The following is an 18,222-nucleotide window of genomic DNA, read 5'->3' as shown; positions in this document are numbered from 1 at the left end:
CAAATAAATAAATGAATGAGCATGCCCAGGTTTGGGGGTCATATAAATCTGCATTTGAATCTCTAGTTCTTGTACTTACTAACTACTTAGGGCAGTGCCTGGTGCATAGTATGTACCCAGTAAGTGGTAGAAATTGAAGTGAATATGTCACTCAATTTAAAACATGAAGTTAAAACGTAAGTGTGTTAAGGCAGCTCAGCTTTGCTGATTTCAACTGTAATATGTTGTATCTTTAGCATTTTTTAAACTCATATAGCATGTATGAAATTGGTTCTCCTTAATGAACAGGGCCTAGGGAACAAAACAAAACAAGCAAATACTCTATCATAAATCAATTTCCAACCATAAATGATGTAGCAATTTGATATGGTTATGAATTCCAAAAATAGATATTGCTTTTTGTTTCTAATCTGATCTATACCTGGGCGTAACTAAGTTATGATTAGGGCTTTGGGCACATCATTAGGGTGTTACCAAGGGGTGGGGACTCACAGGTAAAAGGCGTGGCAAAGGACAGAGTTGAGGGTTTTTGATGTTGGAGTTTGATGCTGAAGCCTTAAGCTGGAGCCCCGGGAAGTAAGCTTACAGAGGAAAGAGAAGCAAGCCCCAGGAAAAAGAACCCTGAGCCCAGGAAGAGGCAAGCCTTGGGAAGAGAGAAACCCTGAACCCAGAGAGAAGCCTGAGGAAAAGAAGAACCCAGGAAGCCTGAACCCTGCAGAGGTCAGCAGCCATCTTGCTCCAACACATGAAAATAGACTTTGGTGAGGGAAGTAACTTATGCTTTATGGCCTGGTATCTGTAAGCTTCTAACCCAAATAAATACCCTTTATAAAAACGAACCAATTTCTGGTATTTTGTATCCGCACCCCTTTGGCTGACTAATACAAATGACTTTAGCCATGAGTTGGAAATCAAGGATTAAGAGTCTTGAGATTCTGTCCCCTCGGGGGGTCTGTCAGTCTGGGTCAAGCATTCTGGCCTGACAGCCCTTGGCAGCTGTGAGATTTCCCGTTTGCCACAGCCCCCACACTCCTTTTTGTTTTCTTATACCTGGTCTGTTCCATTCTTTTGAGGAATGTGTTTATTTTTCAAAAGATTAAAGGTAAAACAGGAAATTAAAGGGGATCCTTCCTCAAGGCTCAATGTTAATGCATGTAACCCTCTTGTTTTCTCACAGTTGCAGTTGTATTCAGAGGCCAGTGTAGCGCTTCTGAAATTGAATAACCCCAAGGATTTCCAAGAACTGACTAAACAAACTAAGAAGAACATGACCATTGATGGAAAGGAATTGTCCATAAGTCCTGCCTATTTATTATGGGATCTGAGTGCCATCAGCCAGGTGAGTGATGCAGATTCTTTTAAAATCTGAATCGAGGGTTTAGAATGTTAAAGATCATAAGTCACTGAGAAGGAAAAGGACTTACAGAAAGGTGTGCTCATTGGAACTTTTCTAATTTCCAGGTAACTGCCTTTGGTTTAGTATTAATTAATCCAAGTATTAATATTAATATTAATAACTCACGGTAAAGAAATGCAGTGTCTTTGAGGTGGTTTTTAAAGTGTGTGTATGTGTGTGTGTATATATATATGCTGAGTCTTCTGCATTTTTGGTAACATTTAAAAGTAGGACTCAAGCTGTAAAACTCTGCCAGAACACCCTGAGAGCAAATAGAGCAGAGGAAAGGGTGAGGGGGAGGTGTGATGTAAGGGGTGTTTACATCTTTTTTTTTTTTTTTCCATTTTTTAAAAATATTACATTCAAAAAATATGAGGTCCCCATTCACCCCCACCGCCCCCAGCCCACCGCTCCCCCCACAGTAACACTCTTCCCCATCATCATGACACATCCATTGCATCTGGTGAGTACATCTCTGGGCATCGCTGCACCCCATGGCCTGTGGTCCACACCATAGCCCACACCCTCCCACGTTCCATCCAGTGGGCCATGGGAGGACATACAATGTCCAGCAATTGTCCCTGCAGCACCACTCAGGACAACTCTAAGTCCTGAAAACGCATCCACATCTCATCTCTTCCTCCCATTCCCCTTACCCAGCAGCCACCATGGCCACTTTTTCCATACCAATGCCACATTTTCTCGATTATTAACCACAATAGTTCATGAATAGAATATCATTAAGTCCACTCTAAGGTGTTTACATCTTAAGGCGCCAAATGTTTTCTCAGTCTAAGCAGGATGAGGACGTGTCTGCCAGCCGTTTTGAGGATAACGAAGAGCTGAGATACTCATTGCGATCTATTGAGAGGCATGCACCATGGGTTCGGAATATTTTCATTGTCACCAATGGGCAGATTCCATCCTGGCTAAACCTTGACAATCCTCGAGTAACGATAGTAACACACCAGGTACATGACTTCACAGATAGGGTTTCCTTTTCTGTTCTTTTATGTGGTACTGGGCTATCCATAAATTCATTTTTTAAACCCTTCTTTTCTCTTCCCTTCCTTCTAAAAACAAAACTAAAACAAAACAAAACAAAACCCAAATCTCTCTTCATTCACTCTTTTTTTTTTCTGTCAAAAGGATGTTTTTCAGAATTTGAGCCACTTGCCTACCTTTAGTTCACCTGCTATTGAAAGTCATATTCATCGCATTGAAGGGCTGTCTCAGAAGTTTATTTACCTGAATGATGATGTCATGTTTGGGAAGGATGTCTGGCCAGATGATTTTTACAGTCACTCCAAAGGTCAGAAGGTGAGAACCTAAGAAGTATTTCTAGCTTGGAACTCACTTAGAAGTTATAAAAGGTAAATCATGGTATCAGTATATTTATAACTATATTCAAATTTGATCAGAACAAGCATTTTTGAGTGCTAAGTTCAGGAGAGTTAAAAATTAGTAAGCTAAGTTGCAGTAGGAAAGTTGCTTCCCTCCATCTCAGACATCCAGAACCTACTCTCCTTCTCCAACTCTTTACATTTCTGCCATCACAGGAGGAGAAGCAGAATCACTATGAAATGCAAAATTGTCTTGGGAAACGGACTTGGCCCAGTGGTTAGGGCGTCCATGTACCACATGGGAGGTCCGTGCTTCAAACCCTGGGCCTCCTTGACCCGTGTAGAGCTGGCCCATGCACAGTGCTGATGCGCGCAAGGAGTGCCATGCCACGCAGGGGTGTCCCCGCGTAGGGAAGCCCCACGTGCAAGGAGTGCGCCCTGTAAGGAGAGCCGCCCAGCGCGAAAGAAAGTTCAGCCTGCCCAGGATTGGCGCCGCCCACACTTCCCATGCCGCTGACGACAACAGAATTGGACAAAGAAACAAGACGCAGCAAATAGACACAGAGAACAGACAACCAGGGGAGGGGGGGGGGGAATTAAATAAATAAATAAATAAATCTTAAAAAAAAAAAAAAGAAATGCAAAATTGTGGCTAGAATATCAGAAAATGGCCAACGAAGAAAGGTATAATAACTCAATTTAGCATTTAAAGAGATGAATGAAATTTCACTGAAAGCGGCCAGTATCACTCAGGCTTTGAGAGGCTGGGTGGCAAAGTAGGTAATAGCACAGACACAGAGGCCTCCTGGCTCTACCACTTCCCAGGTCTGGGCAAGTGACAACCTCTCGTACCCATGTTTCCTATCTGTACAAAGGGGGAAAAATGTATACAACCATAGCATAGTTAGAAGGACTAAGTGATGACTTGTAGAACTCTCTAAGTGCTAGTAGCCCAGAGTTATTTTTTCTGTCATTTATGCCACTCCAGTATGTTTATTCTCCTATTTCCCTATTCAGTTGCCTCCTCTGTACTAGACTGTGTGACTTCAAATTTGAGTTGTGGCTTAACAGGAGAGACAGACCAACTAGTGACTTTGTACATTGTCAGGGCTGACAGAGGTATACCTGTGGGGCTAAGGAGTGGGAGCCCAGGAAGTTTAAATCACACAAGGTTAGGGGAGAATTCACACTAGAATTGAAATGAATTTTGAAGAACAAGTTGGAGTTCATTAGAGGAAGACGTATTCCACATAGATGGAATTTGCAAAGACGTGGAGGCTTTTAAAGTGTGCGTGTGTGTTTAAATAAAATTAGAAAGTAATCATGTACCATACTCATTTTGAAAGCAGGTGAGATCACAACTCTGAATGCTTTAAATGGCTGTATTGATTAATTCACCACAGGACCTTACTCTTGGAGATAAAGGGTATTGAGAGGTCATCTGCTTCTTTTCTCAGCCTTAGGATGAACTTATGCATAAATGTGCTCGGGGTGACTAGTGGTACACTTCCCACTTGCTTTGACATGCTTTTGTACTTAAAGTCTGACATTTTATTATTTTTATTTCAAAATAGATTATAAGACCATGTTCTAAGAAACTAACCCATGAGTTGAGTTCTTGTCTGCTTTCCTCAAAATGATCTTTGCTCAGCTCTCCCCTGCTGCGCCCTTAGCTCTGCAAAGAGCTTGTCTTTAGAACCAAGATCCAACTAAGCTGAGCCTGCTTTTCAGATTTCTCTTAAGTATGCATGCCCTAAATGTCTGGATTTCAGAAAGCCGCTCTGCTTTGCTGAGATTTAAGCTGAGCAATAAAAAGAGTAGATATGCTCATTAAGAACTGTGAACACAGCAGAACTTAGGAAACGACTGCAGGTATAGGCAGAGTTCAAGCCAGAAATGCAGGTGAATGTAGATCATCGCCCTTGGAAAATTTTACCAATTTTTTTTTATCCCAGGAATGGTAATTTGAGAGTAAAATGTATCAGAAATCATTTTATTGTCTCTTTTGTTCTATCATAGGTTTATTTAACATGGCCTGTGCCGAACTGTGCAGAGGGTTGCCCGGGATCCTGGATTAAGGATGGCTATTGTGACAAGGCTTGCAACAATTCGGCCTGTGATTGGGATGGTGGTGATTGCTCTGGTAAGAATGTGTTAACTTGTTCATGTTCAGTGTAACTTGTTCATGTTCAGTGAATTTTTTCATTCTTATTCATCATTGATCATATATGGTAGACTCAATTAAACATTCTTCATATATTGGAATGATCAGTAACCCATAGATTTTTTTTTTTTTTTAAGATTTATTTATTTAATTCCCCACTCTCCCAGTTGTCTGTTCTCTGTGTCTATTTGCTGCGTCTTGTTTCTTTGTCCGCTTCTGTTGTCGTCATCGGCACGGGAAGTGTGGGCAGCGCCATTCCTGGGCAGGCTGCACGTTCTTTCGCGCTGGGCGGCTCTCCTTACGGGTGCACTCCTTGCGCCTGGGGCTCCCCTACGCCGGGGACACCCCTGCATGGCAGGGCACTCCTTGTGCGCATCAGCACTGCGCATGGGCCAGCTCCACATGGGTCAAGGAGGCCCAGGGTTTGAAGCGCAGACCTCCCATGTGGTAGACGGACGCCCTAACCACTGGGCCAAGTCCGTTTCCCAACCCATAGATTCTTTGGAAGTGATAATGAGTGTTCCCATGTGACCCAGTTTTTTATATCATCCATTTTTGAGCGTGTTTTCTCAAGTTGGCCCTGCACTTAAAAATGCCTTTTCTTATTATTTAAAATAGAAAATCTGGACCACCTCTATTTATGGAAGGTCATGAGCAAGACTGGTTATCTTAGGAGCCAGTGGCTAGTGGCTTTCAGTGGCAGATTGCGGCAGGCCATTGAATATCTGGAGATGAAAAGAATCTCCTCAGCATTTCTTTTCCCTTTCTCATGTGCTTATATTTGGACTTGTTGATAGTAACTTTTTTTTTTTTTGCATTTATTTATTGCCTTTCAATTTATAAAGCATTTTCATATGTATTATCCATTATCTACTTGAATTTATTAGTTACCTAAGAGAGAGAGGGGATGTACACATATTATGATCCTCAGAGTACATGTGTGGGAAAGGGTTTAGAAAAATGTTGAATATTGGAGTAGACAAAGCTCTGAGTTTTGTTTCAGTCAGATCTTTCAGATGCTTTTTTGAGAAACACAAACAGCTGCATGGAGAGGATGCAGGTGTGCAGAGTGGCTTTGTGCAGTTCAGAGAATTCAGCCGCTAATAGAACATTCCCATTTGATAACAAATGGGAGGTAGTTGATCAAGAGGTTAGCAACCATATTAGGACATGTTTTTCCACAGCCTGACAGTTGTAGTCTTTGAAATAATCTGTTTCCTATTTCCCTTCTCTCCCATTCCTACCCACACATGCTCCCCTTGAACAAATTTGAGGCCTATATATCTAGTAAGTGCCAGGGCCTGGTCATCCCATGCCTTGTCCACTATCAAGTGATGCCCCCTTTTCAGTTTTTCATCTTAAGATAAAGGAAACCTACTAAAGAATGAGGATGAGGGAAGCTGATGTGGCTCAAGCAGTTGGGCTCCCATCTACCATATAGGAGGTCCAGGGTTCGATGCTCAGAGCCTCCTGGTGAAGGTAAGCTGGCCCTTGTGGCAAGCTGGCCTATGCATAGTGCTGGCCTGCTCAGAGTATTGCCCCATGCAGGAGTACTGGCCCTTGCAGAAAGCTGGTACAGCAAAAATGATGCAACAAAAAGAGACAGAGACCTACACTCTGATTTATTGGACTTACCCCACTCAGCTAACATGGAGTTGAAGAATGTCAACCACTACACCATGGAGCCTAGAGTGCCTACAACTGAAAGCAGGAGGATTGCATCCAGTATCCATGTGGAATCTAAGCCCCTTCTTGACATAGATGTGCAAATGACACAACCAATCCAATGTCCAGAGAAAATGTGGCATTGGTGTGGGAAGGGTGGCCATGGTGGCTGCTGGGTGTGGGGAATGGGAGGAAGAGATGAGATGTGGAGGCGTTTTCGGGAATTGGAGTTGTCCTGGGTGGGGCTTCATGGACAATTACGGGACATTGTAGATCCCCCCAGGGCCCACTGGATGGAACATGGTAGAGTGTGGGCTATGATGTGGACCATTGACCATGAGGTGCAGCGATGCCCAGAGATATACTTACCAAATGCAATGGAAGTGTCATGATGATGGGAGACAGTGTTGCTGTGGGGGGAGTGGGGGGTGGGGGTGGTTGGGTTGAATGGGACTTCATATTTTTTTAATGTAATATTTTTTAAAAAATGAATAAAAATAAATAAATAAATAAATATAAAAAAAAAAGAGAGAGAGACAGAGAGAAGAGATATTAAGAGACACAGCAGACCAGGTAGCTGAGGTGGCGCAAGAGAATTATCACCTCTTTCCCTTTCTGTAAGGTCCCGGGATCAGTTCCTGGAACCGCCTAATGAGAATACAAGCAGACACAGAAGAACACACAGTGAATGGACACAGACAGCAGAGAGTGGGGGGGGGGAGGGGTAATGAATAAGTAAATCTTTAAAAGAAAAAAAGAGTGTGGATGAACCTTTTCTCACTGAAATACATTCATCAAACTTGAAAACATTATTTAGAAATAAGGAACTGCTTTTTTTCAAAATCATAATGGTGAGAATCTGGCTTTTTTCTTTCTCTCCACAGGTAACAGTGGAGGTAGTCGCTATGTTGCAGGAGGTGGGGGCACCGGGAGTGTTGGTGTTGGACAGCCCTGGCAGTTTGGTGGAGGAATGAGCAGTGTCTCTTATTGTAATCAAGGATGTGCGAATTCCTGGCTTGCTGATAAATTCTGTGACCAAGCCTGCAATGTCTTGTCCTGTGGGTTTGATGCTGGTGACTGTGGGCAAGGTATATTTATGGCCATCAAAATACACTAAAGATAAGGGGATACACATTCTTGACAAATAGAGGAGGGTTGGAGTAGTAGTTGTTATTTAAAATAATTATTCTCTGTGTATCTCTTCTTGAGCCCCATGTCCAGACTTACTGTAGGTTAAAAATAAGGGGAGACACAGATCTTTAGTAAACGGTAGGCATTAATGCAGTATCTTTTCCAGTTAATGTTACAGTCTGATTTTTTTTGATGACGCAGAGTTACCTTAGTGGAAAATACATGGTGAAGATTTAATGGAAACAACAGAAGGAGAACAATAATTCAGTAAATAGGGATGGTTCAAATACCGGGTCTTATTAATAACTTAGTATTAATAGATGGAGGTCATTTGGCAGAAAATTTATCTTCTATTGGACAAAAAGATGGAAATTGATCATTGAAATTTACTGTCGAGAATCTTGTCACATCTCGATAATGAGTCAAAGTTAGCATTCTATGTTAATGATGATATTGCCTCAGATAGTAAAATGTAGCTATTGTATTAGAATTCCTGACTATTTTGAAATCAATTGAAAGTTACTCTTACAAAGTGAAATCTCAAACTCGGAGTCGAAGAAAAAGGAGGAAAATGCTTAGTTCTTTAAAAAATCATGTTTGTGTTTTTTCCTCCAGATCATTTTCATGAATTATATAAAATAACTCTTCTCCCAAACCAGACTCACTATATTATTCCAAAAGGTGAATGCCTACCTTATTTCAGCTTTGCAGAAATAGCCAAAAAAGGAATTGAAGGTGCCTATAGTGACAATCCAATCATTCGACATGCTTCTATTGCCAATAAGTGGAAAACCATCCACCTCGTTATGTACAGTGGAATGAATGCAACCACCATACAATTTAATATCACCTTTCAAAATAAAAATGATGAGGAGTTTAAAATCCAGATAACAGTAGATGTTGACACAAGAGAGATACCAAAACTAAACTCAACGACTCAGAAGACTGACGAAAATTTGATTAGCCCCGTAACACTTCCTCCACAGGCAGAAATCATGTTTGAGGATATTCCCGAAGAAAAACGTTTTCCAAAGTTCAAGAGACATGATGGTAACACAACAGAGAGATTCCAAGAGGAGCTGAAAATTCCCCCAGTAAATATTTCATTCCTTCCAAAAGAGGCACAATTGAGTCTCAGTAACTTGGACTTGCAACTGAAACAAGGAGACATTACTGTGAAAGGGTACAATCTGTCCAAGTCTGCCTTGCTGAGATCATTTCTGATGAATGTGCAGGATGCTAATGTAAATATAAATCAAGGCATAAGAACGGATGAAAGAAATGGCAGTTTGGAGGCCACACTGGAAAAACAGGTTCACAAAAATGTCTCGACAAACAGCTTAGAAGCACCTGAAAAATCACAGAGGTCAACTTTTCCTGCTGTAACGGTAAGAGTGGATGGGCACCACCAAGGTCAGAATCTACCCCAGGACCTGGACAGCAAACGAGGGTTTAGATCTGAAAATAGGACCCAAAAAATAGAAGGCAGAAGTGTGTCAAAAGAAAAGCTCTCATCTCTGATAAACCACATGAAGAAAGAAAAGAAAATTACAGGGGAAGAAGAGGAAAATGCTAAAAATAACGTAGTGGTTAATGAAGTATTGCCTGGAAGAAGATTGCAACATTACACAGAAAGTTATCTGGGCTTTTTGCCATGGGAGAAAAAAAAGTATTTCCAAGACCTTCTTGATGTAAGTAATTTCCAGCTTTATTTTTTCCCAAGCTCAGGAAAAATAAATAACCATGTAAGTGATAACAACATAATAATAACTACCATGGTTTCTTTCATACCTTTCTTACATGGTTTCATTTAATTTTCCCAATCAGTCCAATAGTAAAAATACCTTACAAGGCTATTTATTATTGTTGATCCCATTTTACAGTTCCAGAAATAGACATAGTGTGAATGAGTAAGGATTTAGCCAGGACCAAACTCCAAGTAAGTGGTAGCTTGGGGATGGTATCTTTACCATCCTGTTGTGCTTTTTAAAATTTATTTATTTATTTATTTATTTAACATCACTCACTCACCCACCCCCACCTCCATTGTCTGCTTTCCATGTCCATTTGTTGTGCATTCTTCCATGTCTGCTTGTTTTGTCTTTGGGCAGTACCGGGAACCAATCTCAAGACCTTCCGGAGTGGGGGAGAGGTGCTCAATCTCTTGCGCCACTTCAGCTCCCTGGTCTACTCATCTCTTATAGTCTCTCCTCTCTGCCTCTTTTTGTTGCATCATTTTGCTGCACCAGCTCTCTGCACAGGCCAGTACTCTGCACAGGCTCGGGCCAGCTCTCTACTTGGGCCAGTACTCCATATGTTCCAGTTCTCCACTCAGGCCAGCTCGCTGCATGGGCCAGCTTGCCTTCACCAGGAGGCCCCGAGAATCAAACCCTGCACCTCCCATATGGTAGATGGGAGCCCAATCATTTGAGCCACATCCGCTTCCCCTGTTTTGCTTTTGAAAATGCTTTTGTGTTTTGTGCCTGTCAGATCTGATATTTTTTGTAGTTTCACTAATGAGAAAACAGGTTCAGATGATTCATTAGCTTCCCCAACATCACAGCAGCTCATCAGCCTCAAACTTGAGAGAGTGCTGTTCTCCTATACCACGGCCTCCGCTGTGCTGTCGCTGTGCTAATGCTGGGGGATGCAAGCTGATTAGAACACAGTTGCTATTCTTGGAGACTCAGAGACTAGTTGGGAAGACAGATTTGTGGGCAATTAATTGTAGCAATATTATAAGTGCTTCTCTTGAGTTTTGGTCAAGGAGTCCAAAGGAAGAATAGCTTAACTCCCTAGAGATAGTGGGGAAGTCATCCCTGAGGGAGTGCCGTAGGAGTTGACAGGTCAAGAAAATCAAGGGGTCTAGGCTGGACTGGGAAGAGCACAGCCAGAAGTCGGTGTTAGGCTGGGAGAAAAGCCAGTGAACGGGGGACTATGGGTTATTGCTCTATGTCCTTGGTACCTTGTGCCTAGCACATTAGCCATTTATTCATTGTTGAGTGAAGGAGTGCAGGGTTCTCACCCACGTTTGTTTCCCCAAATTTTCCTCCTTTTTCCCCTTGCCCCCAAATTGTAGTAAGAGTACCATAGGCTAGTAGTAAAGATTGGAACAATGCAGAAATACATGTTTAAAAAAGGCAAAGATTCTCTCTACTTCCTCAGTCTCCCTCTTTAAGATAACTGAGGAGTTTGGTGGGTATTCTTCCAGTATCTTTCTATAGAATTGTAAACATGTAAGCTATATAGTTTTTGTTTTGCAAAATTGAAATTATACTATACATATATTATTCTGCATTTGCCTTTGACCTTACTAAGGTATGTGGGCAAACCAGCCACATCAGTGCCTTTGTTCTTTTTAACAGCTGCAAGTTATTTAGAATTTTTTGTGATTATAAATAGTTGCAATAAACCTTCTTATATATATGTCTTACATTTGTTTAAGTTCTTATTTCTGTAGGTAGAATAACTAGATTAAAGGATCTAGTGCATGTAAGATTTAAATGTCATTCTAAAATGGTGTACCAGTTCATATTTCCACAAACTTTGTACAAGAGTGCTTGTTCCTCCATAGGCTAACCAGGATTTTTATCAGTTTCAGAAGCGAAAATATTTTTGTATAGATTTCATCTTCTGTAAAGTATATTCATATTCCTTGCTATTAGTTTTCTTTGCCCATTTAGTTTTGCCTCTTACTGGTTTTCAGTGGTTCTTTACATTTTACAGTACCAACACTATTATATGGTAAAACCAAATTTGTTTGTAGTCCTTGTGTTCAAAGCACAAGTACTTACTGCTTTGATGTCAGCAGTAGAAGTAACTTGATATTATTAAAACTTCCATCAAATTTATTTGTAAGTAAATTTTTTAAATGTTGTCTTGAATCGGTTATGAAATTTTCAGTCAGTGGCCAGAGTTCAAGAATACCCTGTGTTTTATAACTGTTGTTTTCCATCCAGTGTTGATGGTACAGACTTCCACTGAAAACTAGCCTGGCTCTGGGGATCCTTAAAGTTACCCGTTAGTAACTTTTGCCCCTTGTGAACAGTTAGTAACTAATTAATTGCCACATTATATAAAATAGTACCTTTACTCTTGTTAACAAAGTACTTCACTAAATGTAGTCCTGGGTATATGTGGAATTCTCTTTTCAGGAAGAAGAATCACTGAAGACACAATTGGCCTACTTTACTGATAGCAAACATATTGGGAGGCAACTAAAAGACACATTTGCAGATTCCCTGCGATATGTAAATAAAATTCTAAATAGCAAGTTTGGATTCACATCCCGGAAAGTCCCTGCACACATGCCTCACATGATTGACCGAATTGTTATGCAAGAACTGCAAGATATGTAAGTCTTGCTTGTGTTTGAAAAACAGTTGCCTGTATGTTTTCAGAGCTAAGTCTGCTTGAAATTTGCATCTTTGCTGTGCTAAATTTATGGCTTTCATATTTGATGACTCATATGTTAAAGGTTTCATCTAAATAAGTGAGATAGGAAAAAATTCTCTCTCCATAAATGTTAGGTACCATATTTTTAACAAACCAGTTTTATCAATAAATATTAATAAAGGATAAATCCATCCAAAGTGAACAATCTGTGGTCTTCAGTGTAATCACGTAGTTGTACATTTATTATTTCACTCATTTTAGAGCATTTTCCAGTAATAATAATACTATTCCAGTAATAATAGTAATGAAAACAAAACCGACCAACCAATCAAACAAAACTTATCAGTTAGGTACCATTTTTATTTTGATTATCCAGAACTCTTTGTGTATTATATTTGGACAGGTTCCCGGAAGAGTTTGATAAGACGTCGTTCCACAAAGTGCGCCATTCTGAGGACATGCAGTTTGCCTTCTCTTATTTTTATTATCTCATGAGTGCAGTTCAGCCATTGAATATATCTCAAGTTTTTGATGAAGTTGATACAGACCAATCTGGTATCCTATCTGACAGAGAAATCCGAACACTGGCTACCAGAATTCATGACCTGCCTTTAAGTTTGCAGGTATTTTATATATATGTATATTTTTTTCTAAATGTTAAGGGCATTTTAAAATGAAAAAAATTTTTCAGTTTTTCTTTTACTCCTTCAGATTGTAGTTTAATGCAAGTATGAGTAATTCTTTGTGTTTATTGAGGGTGTTCATAACTAGTCTGTTTTTAGTGCCAGAATTAAAACCAAATTTGAAGTTAATATTTTAGAGATTATTTTTAGGCTGTTGAATAGGAATTGCTAGTGTATAATCTGGAGAAGAGCTAGACTTTACTTGCATATAAGAGCACTCAGCGCTCCTCAGGGATGAGTGACTGGAGATCGCAGCCAGGCTGTGGGCTGCACAGTCCACTCCATGTTGGCTTCTTCTACTCCCAGGAGTAGGAAACTCACTAGCAGAGAGGCTCTGGAGTGACCCCTGGATCACCTGTTGAAAATGGTTGCACACGGCAGGGTGTTCTACTTTGAGACAAGGATGAAATATTTGTATTGTCTCATTCTGCTCTTTTTAGGGCATCTTAATGTTTACCTTAAGAATCACATAGTCACACTCTCTTTGAAGATAGTAAAATTTAAGCCATTTTGGAGACATTTACATATTTTTTATTTTTAAAACCACGGTCATCACTTAAAATGCAAATAATAGGCTTATCCTTTTATTTTTGCTTTTTTAGGATTTGACAGGTCTGGAGCACATGTTAATAAATTGCTCAAAAAGACTTCCTGCTAATATCACTCGGCTAAACAGCATTCCACCAACTCAGGAAGTATACTATGATCCCAATCTGGTAAGTGGCAGGAAAAACATGTATGGATGATAAAAGTATATCCTTATCACATGCTATTTGTATCATTTCTGCATAGCACTTCACAAACTACAGCCAAGTTCTGTATTTATATGTCTCTGGTGGAGAGTAGTAGCACAGATAATCCAGAATCATTTCTATTTTGCTCTGGAATATCCCCCCCGCCCAAGGGATAGTTAAGGTAATATGCAGATTAGTTGCTTATCTTCCATAGCATTCTGTCCACTAAGGGTAATAGAAGACAGCCCCAAAGTATTCTTCATGGCCTGGGAGAATACTTCCTGGGGTGAAACATTAACCAAGGAAATAGTCATACAATGGAACACCATCTTTTATCAAAGCGAAATTCCTTTGATGCAGGCACTTTCTTGATCTTACCAAGGGGTCAGTAGATGACCTGATACAGCTCCATTGGGTATGCCATCTGGCTGAAGTGATTGGAAGACTGTAGATTGAAAGATGCAGCCCAATTTCAAAAAACTTAAGATGTGAAAAAAATATGCATCTTAAAATAGATGAAATGGAGATACACTATAGCCATTAGTATGATGTTTACAGTCAGTTTTTATTGATATATAGAAAATGGCTTATAAAATGAAATTAGGCGAGGATAAAAATGTTTTGTAGTACCATAAACAGCATGGTTTAAACTTTGGAAAACTCCCAAACACCTTTCTCTCTCTTTCTCTTTTCTATCTCTCTCTCTCTATCACCCGTACGAACACACACATACAAAAAGATAATAGAAATGATGACAGGTTAAATCACAGCTAGTATTTACTTTTCCTTTTTATACTACTATTTTCCATATTTTCTATAGTGAATAGCTATTGCTTTCATAACCAGAGTGAAATAAGGTATTTTAAAAATTTACCATCCAACAAATCTTGAAGCTATATATAAATGCTTTATAATTGGCTAGATAAGACACTTGAAAATTAATGTAGAGAAGAGTAGATAACAATCTGATTTCTGGGAGAAAAAAGTCTTTCATTTGGCATTCATTGCTGCCCTTCAGGGGCTGTCTTGTCGTTACAAGACACAGACTCTGCCTTCAGAGAGCCCAGTGCAGGCTCCCTTGAGAGGAGACTTTAGAGCATGATAATCAGCTGCCATTGGTGATGGAGGCCGGCACAGAAGCTGTTGGAACACATGGGCCACGTATAAGTATTGCTGATCACATGTGTTGGTTCCTTTAGCACCTGGCATGGGTGGTATACAGATTGGTACCATTTACAAGTATTCTCTAAACATTCTGCAACTTAAAACTACCAAGTCAGTAAAGTTGAGATAAAATAGAGAAGTAGGACCTCATGTTAGCCTTGGGTTCACTCTGTGGCTTAGGCAGATATGAACTGGCAGGTCAAGGAATAAGACTCCTTCTGGGTGTGGGTTCAGGGGACATCCTGGTATTAAACAGCAGCTCATCTTGTGCATTTAAGTAGTTTCTTCTATATCTTTAAACACAGTCTGGTAGGATAAAGTAATTTAGGTTTGTGAAAAATATTTTGTAAACTATTATATAAATTGTTCACTAGAATCTTCTTAATGATTACAAAGGTATATGTAAATTTATGGTAGGCAAAGAAAGAATCAGTTTTTTTAAAAATTAGAAATTAGATTACATAGACTGAAGAACGTTCTGTTATGACTTTTCAAACAATGATAACACACCGATTTTCCCCAATTTGGACTTAACAGACTAGTATAACAACACTAATACAGTCAACTCTAATTCATCTAGAGGTAGATGACCTGGTTTACATATATACAATATTAAAAAAAAGCCTAAGTATTTGTCAAGAAGATTAACACTTCTATCATTTACCAGGGATCTGGGCATACCCTTTCTCCGTGAAGAGGAAAAACAGGTATCTGTGAGCCCCAGGCCTTCCTTATCTATCTTTTCTGATATCTTCCCGCTGTACAATTCCAGAATATGGCTAGGACAGAGAAAAACACAGGCGAAGGGGTGCTGGGCTCCTAAACTGTATCCCCCTCAACTTCTCTTCTGAACCACATCCTCTTTGGTCTTATCTTTCCTTGAGATGATATAGGAATTATGCTTAAAGAGTGCTTGGAGGCTACTGACTTCATTTCAAGGTCCAAGAAGCTTTATCATTGGCAGAAGTTTTCTTTAGCTCACTCACCAGACTTGTCTTTCACACGCTCTAATTTCCACTTCTGTCCTTTCACTTGTCTCTCTTTCCTCTAGTTTACTTTCTCTTGTAAACATTGGGTTCATAGTAAGGCTTTAGTTATCAAAACTCTGCACTTATATAGAACTTGTGCAAGTGAGTTATTTTCTAACAAAAAGTGATACATACATATAAAATAGTTAATCATCTTACCCTGCTGTAGGAATATTAAGAGATTTTGATTTTCTTTTGAAATGTGTCCATCTTCATTCATTAGCCAGATTTCCAGCAAGAGATTTAGAATAAGCAAATATCCTTACAAAACCAGGCAGCTACCCTTTGGCCCATAATATGCCAATTTGATTTTTAAATATTGCATTAAAATTTCACTAACCTTGATTACTGAGTTTCTTTTGGTGCCCTTTAAATTTTGCACCTGAGTTGAGTGAGGCACTCACCTCTCCCTAGTGGTAGCCGTGATAGAACTTCTGATCTGCTTGTATTTTCCCACAGCCACCAGTCACCAAAAGTCTAGTTACCAACTGTAAACCAATAACTGATAAAATCCACAAGGCATATAAGGACAAAAACAAATATAGGTAAGTAATATATACATTTTCTTTTGTTTGGTTTAGGAATAATTAACAAGGGTCTGGCATTTTCATAATTTTGCAACATTTTATCTATTAAGCATTCTTTTAAAAAATTACGTGAGATTATTTTCTCTAGTTATATTGAAAGATTAAGTAATTTTGTGGATGTTGAGTCCTTGAAGTTAGTTTTCCATGTTAATATACATATTTAACCTCTTTTAATTGGTTTTGTTAATTAGGTTTGAAATCATGGGAGAAGAAGAAATAGCTTTTAAAATGATTCGTACCAATGTTTCTCATGTAGTTGGCCAATTGGATGATATAAGAAAAAACCCAAGGTATTGATTTTTTAAAATTATGTTTAATTATGCAAATAAGTACAAATGAAGGACAGTAGCAGCAGAGAAAGGGGCCTGGCTTATTTCTGTTTGGAGTAGACAGAAGACCTAACCGTGGAGGTAATGTTTGAGCTCGGGCCAGACCAAGAGGCAGGTGCATGCGAGTGGAGGGGAGGATTCTGTATGTACAGGAACTAGTGCAGGCTCTAAGAGTCAGGGGACATGATCTGTGCAGTGAGGCTAAGTGGTACACTGCATCTGGGGGAGATGAGGCCAGAGAACTGGGGCTCTGATAGCATTTCTAAAATGACGTGGCTGCCAGAGCCACTGTTCAGGTGTTTATTTTAGCAATTCAATGTAAAGTTTAGATTAGCTTTCACGAAAAGAAATGCTACCATGAAAGTGAAAATTAATCCAGTAAACTCTAGCCATTCTTTTGGGGATGAATACATTTTCAGGTTAGATAAGCCTTGAAAATTGCCAGCCTGCCCCCTAACAATTGCCTTAGCTAGTCTGATAAAATTGTTAAAATCTGTATTTTGGAAATTTTTTAACTTTTAGTGAGAAATAGGTGTTATTTCATCAGTTTCCAGGGGAAAAAAGACCTTGTACATAAAATTGAATATTTTTCATCTCTGAGTCTTTCAAATGGTTTGGGAAATCTTTGATTTCACCTCATTTAAATTAAGATTTTTATTACAAATGATCAGAGACGTAAAATGCCTAGACATTTTAATGCTGTGATAATTTTTTTAAATATCCTCTTGTTTGGGAGGGAAAATTGGAATTTTGAGAGAAGTGGAAATATCTTTAATATATATAAAGTAATATATACTTTAATATATACTTAGTAATTGAGTAAAGTACTTTATTTTCTACAAAATAATACTCTGCATAAGCCAAGCAAGAATAAGGCACAGTAATTAGTTACCCAACTTGCAGCTCTCTTTACATATGCTATTCCCTCTGCCTGGGCTGTCCCATTCTGTCTAGTTTTTTAAATAACTTTAGCTATTAAGAAACAATTTTGGCATCAACTGTCCATTCTAGGTGTCTTTTTTGCTACTTGCTATTGCTCTCCCCATTCTATTGAGATACTCTCTATCATTAGTGACCTGTTACAATAATGTTGGGGAGTTTCCAGCTTTTAGTTGTAGCCTATACTTTTATGTTTCCTTGCCAGTTTGATTAAGCTAAGAGAATTCAGACACCTTGGTGATACTTAAAGGGACAAGTTTCTATTAAATGACCCATGCAGTCAGGCCTCTCCAGTGTCTGCCAGGCCCAGTCATCTCCCGTGTACTTGAACAGATTTTATCATTTTTAAACCTGTCTTGCGTGCTTCTTTTGCCTTGCTTTACCCTTTTTTTTTTCTAGGAGATACCAAGGATTGAACCCAGGACCTCATACATGGGAACCAGGCACTCAACCACTAAGCAACATGCACTCCCAATGACAGCTGATTTGTTTGTTTTTAGGAGGTACTGGGAATTGAACCCAGGACCTCGTACCTGGGAAGCAGGCGCTCTACCACTTGAGATACATCTGCTCCCTTGCTTTGCTTTTAAAGGCTTATAACATTGAAGCAGAAAACCAACCTCCTAACTGGCTTAAACTTTAAAAAGATGCTTATCTCATGTAA

At 39.4% G+C, this 18,222-nt stretch overlaps 1 protein-coding gene across 2 annotated transcripts in view; it reads left to right on the top strand.

Moving 5' to 3' along the window:
* GNPTAB (N-acetylglucosamine-1-phosphate transferase subunits alpha and beta) overlaps positions 1-18,222 on the top strand; it is an 86,526-nt gene that overhangs the window by 57,693 nt on the left and 10,611 nt on the right. For both annotated transcript variants that reach the window (XM_004446821.5, XM_023585891.2), the window contains exons 8-18: positions 1,178-1,339; positions 2,188-2,367; positions 2,546-2,716; positions 4,759-4,882; positions 7,453-7,656; positions 8,315-9,390; positions 11,854-12,053; positions 12,498-12,717; positions 13,380-13,493; positions 16,163-16,248; positions 16,482-16,580. In XM_004446821.5, coding sequence (XP_004446878.2) covers positions 1,178-1,339; positions 2,188-2,367; positions 2,546-2,716; positions 4,759-4,882; positions 7,453-7,656; positions 8,315-9,390; positions 11,854-12,053; positions 12,498-12,717; positions 13,380-13,493; positions 16,163-16,248; positions 16,482-16,580 — 2,636 coding nt within the window. The remainder of the gene's footprint in view (positions 1-1,177; positions 1,340-2,187; positions 2,368-2,545; positions 2,717-4,758; positions 4,883-7,452; positions 7,657-8,314; positions 9,391-11,853; positions 12,054-12,497; positions 12,718-13,379; positions 13,494-16,162; positions 16,249-16,481; positions 16,581-18,222) is intronic.

This window comes from Dasypus novemcinctus, chromosome 12 (assembly GCF_030445035.2).
Source record: "Dasypus novemcinctus isolate mDasNov1 chromosome 12, mDasNov1.1.hap2, whole genome shotgun sequence".
Classification (NCBI taxonomy): Eukaryota; Metazoa; Chordata; class Mammalia; order Cingulata; family Dasypodidae; genus Dasypus; species Dasypus novemcinctus.
Note: the sequence above shows the minus strand (reverse complement) of the source record. Positions and strands in the feature narration are given on the sequence as shown.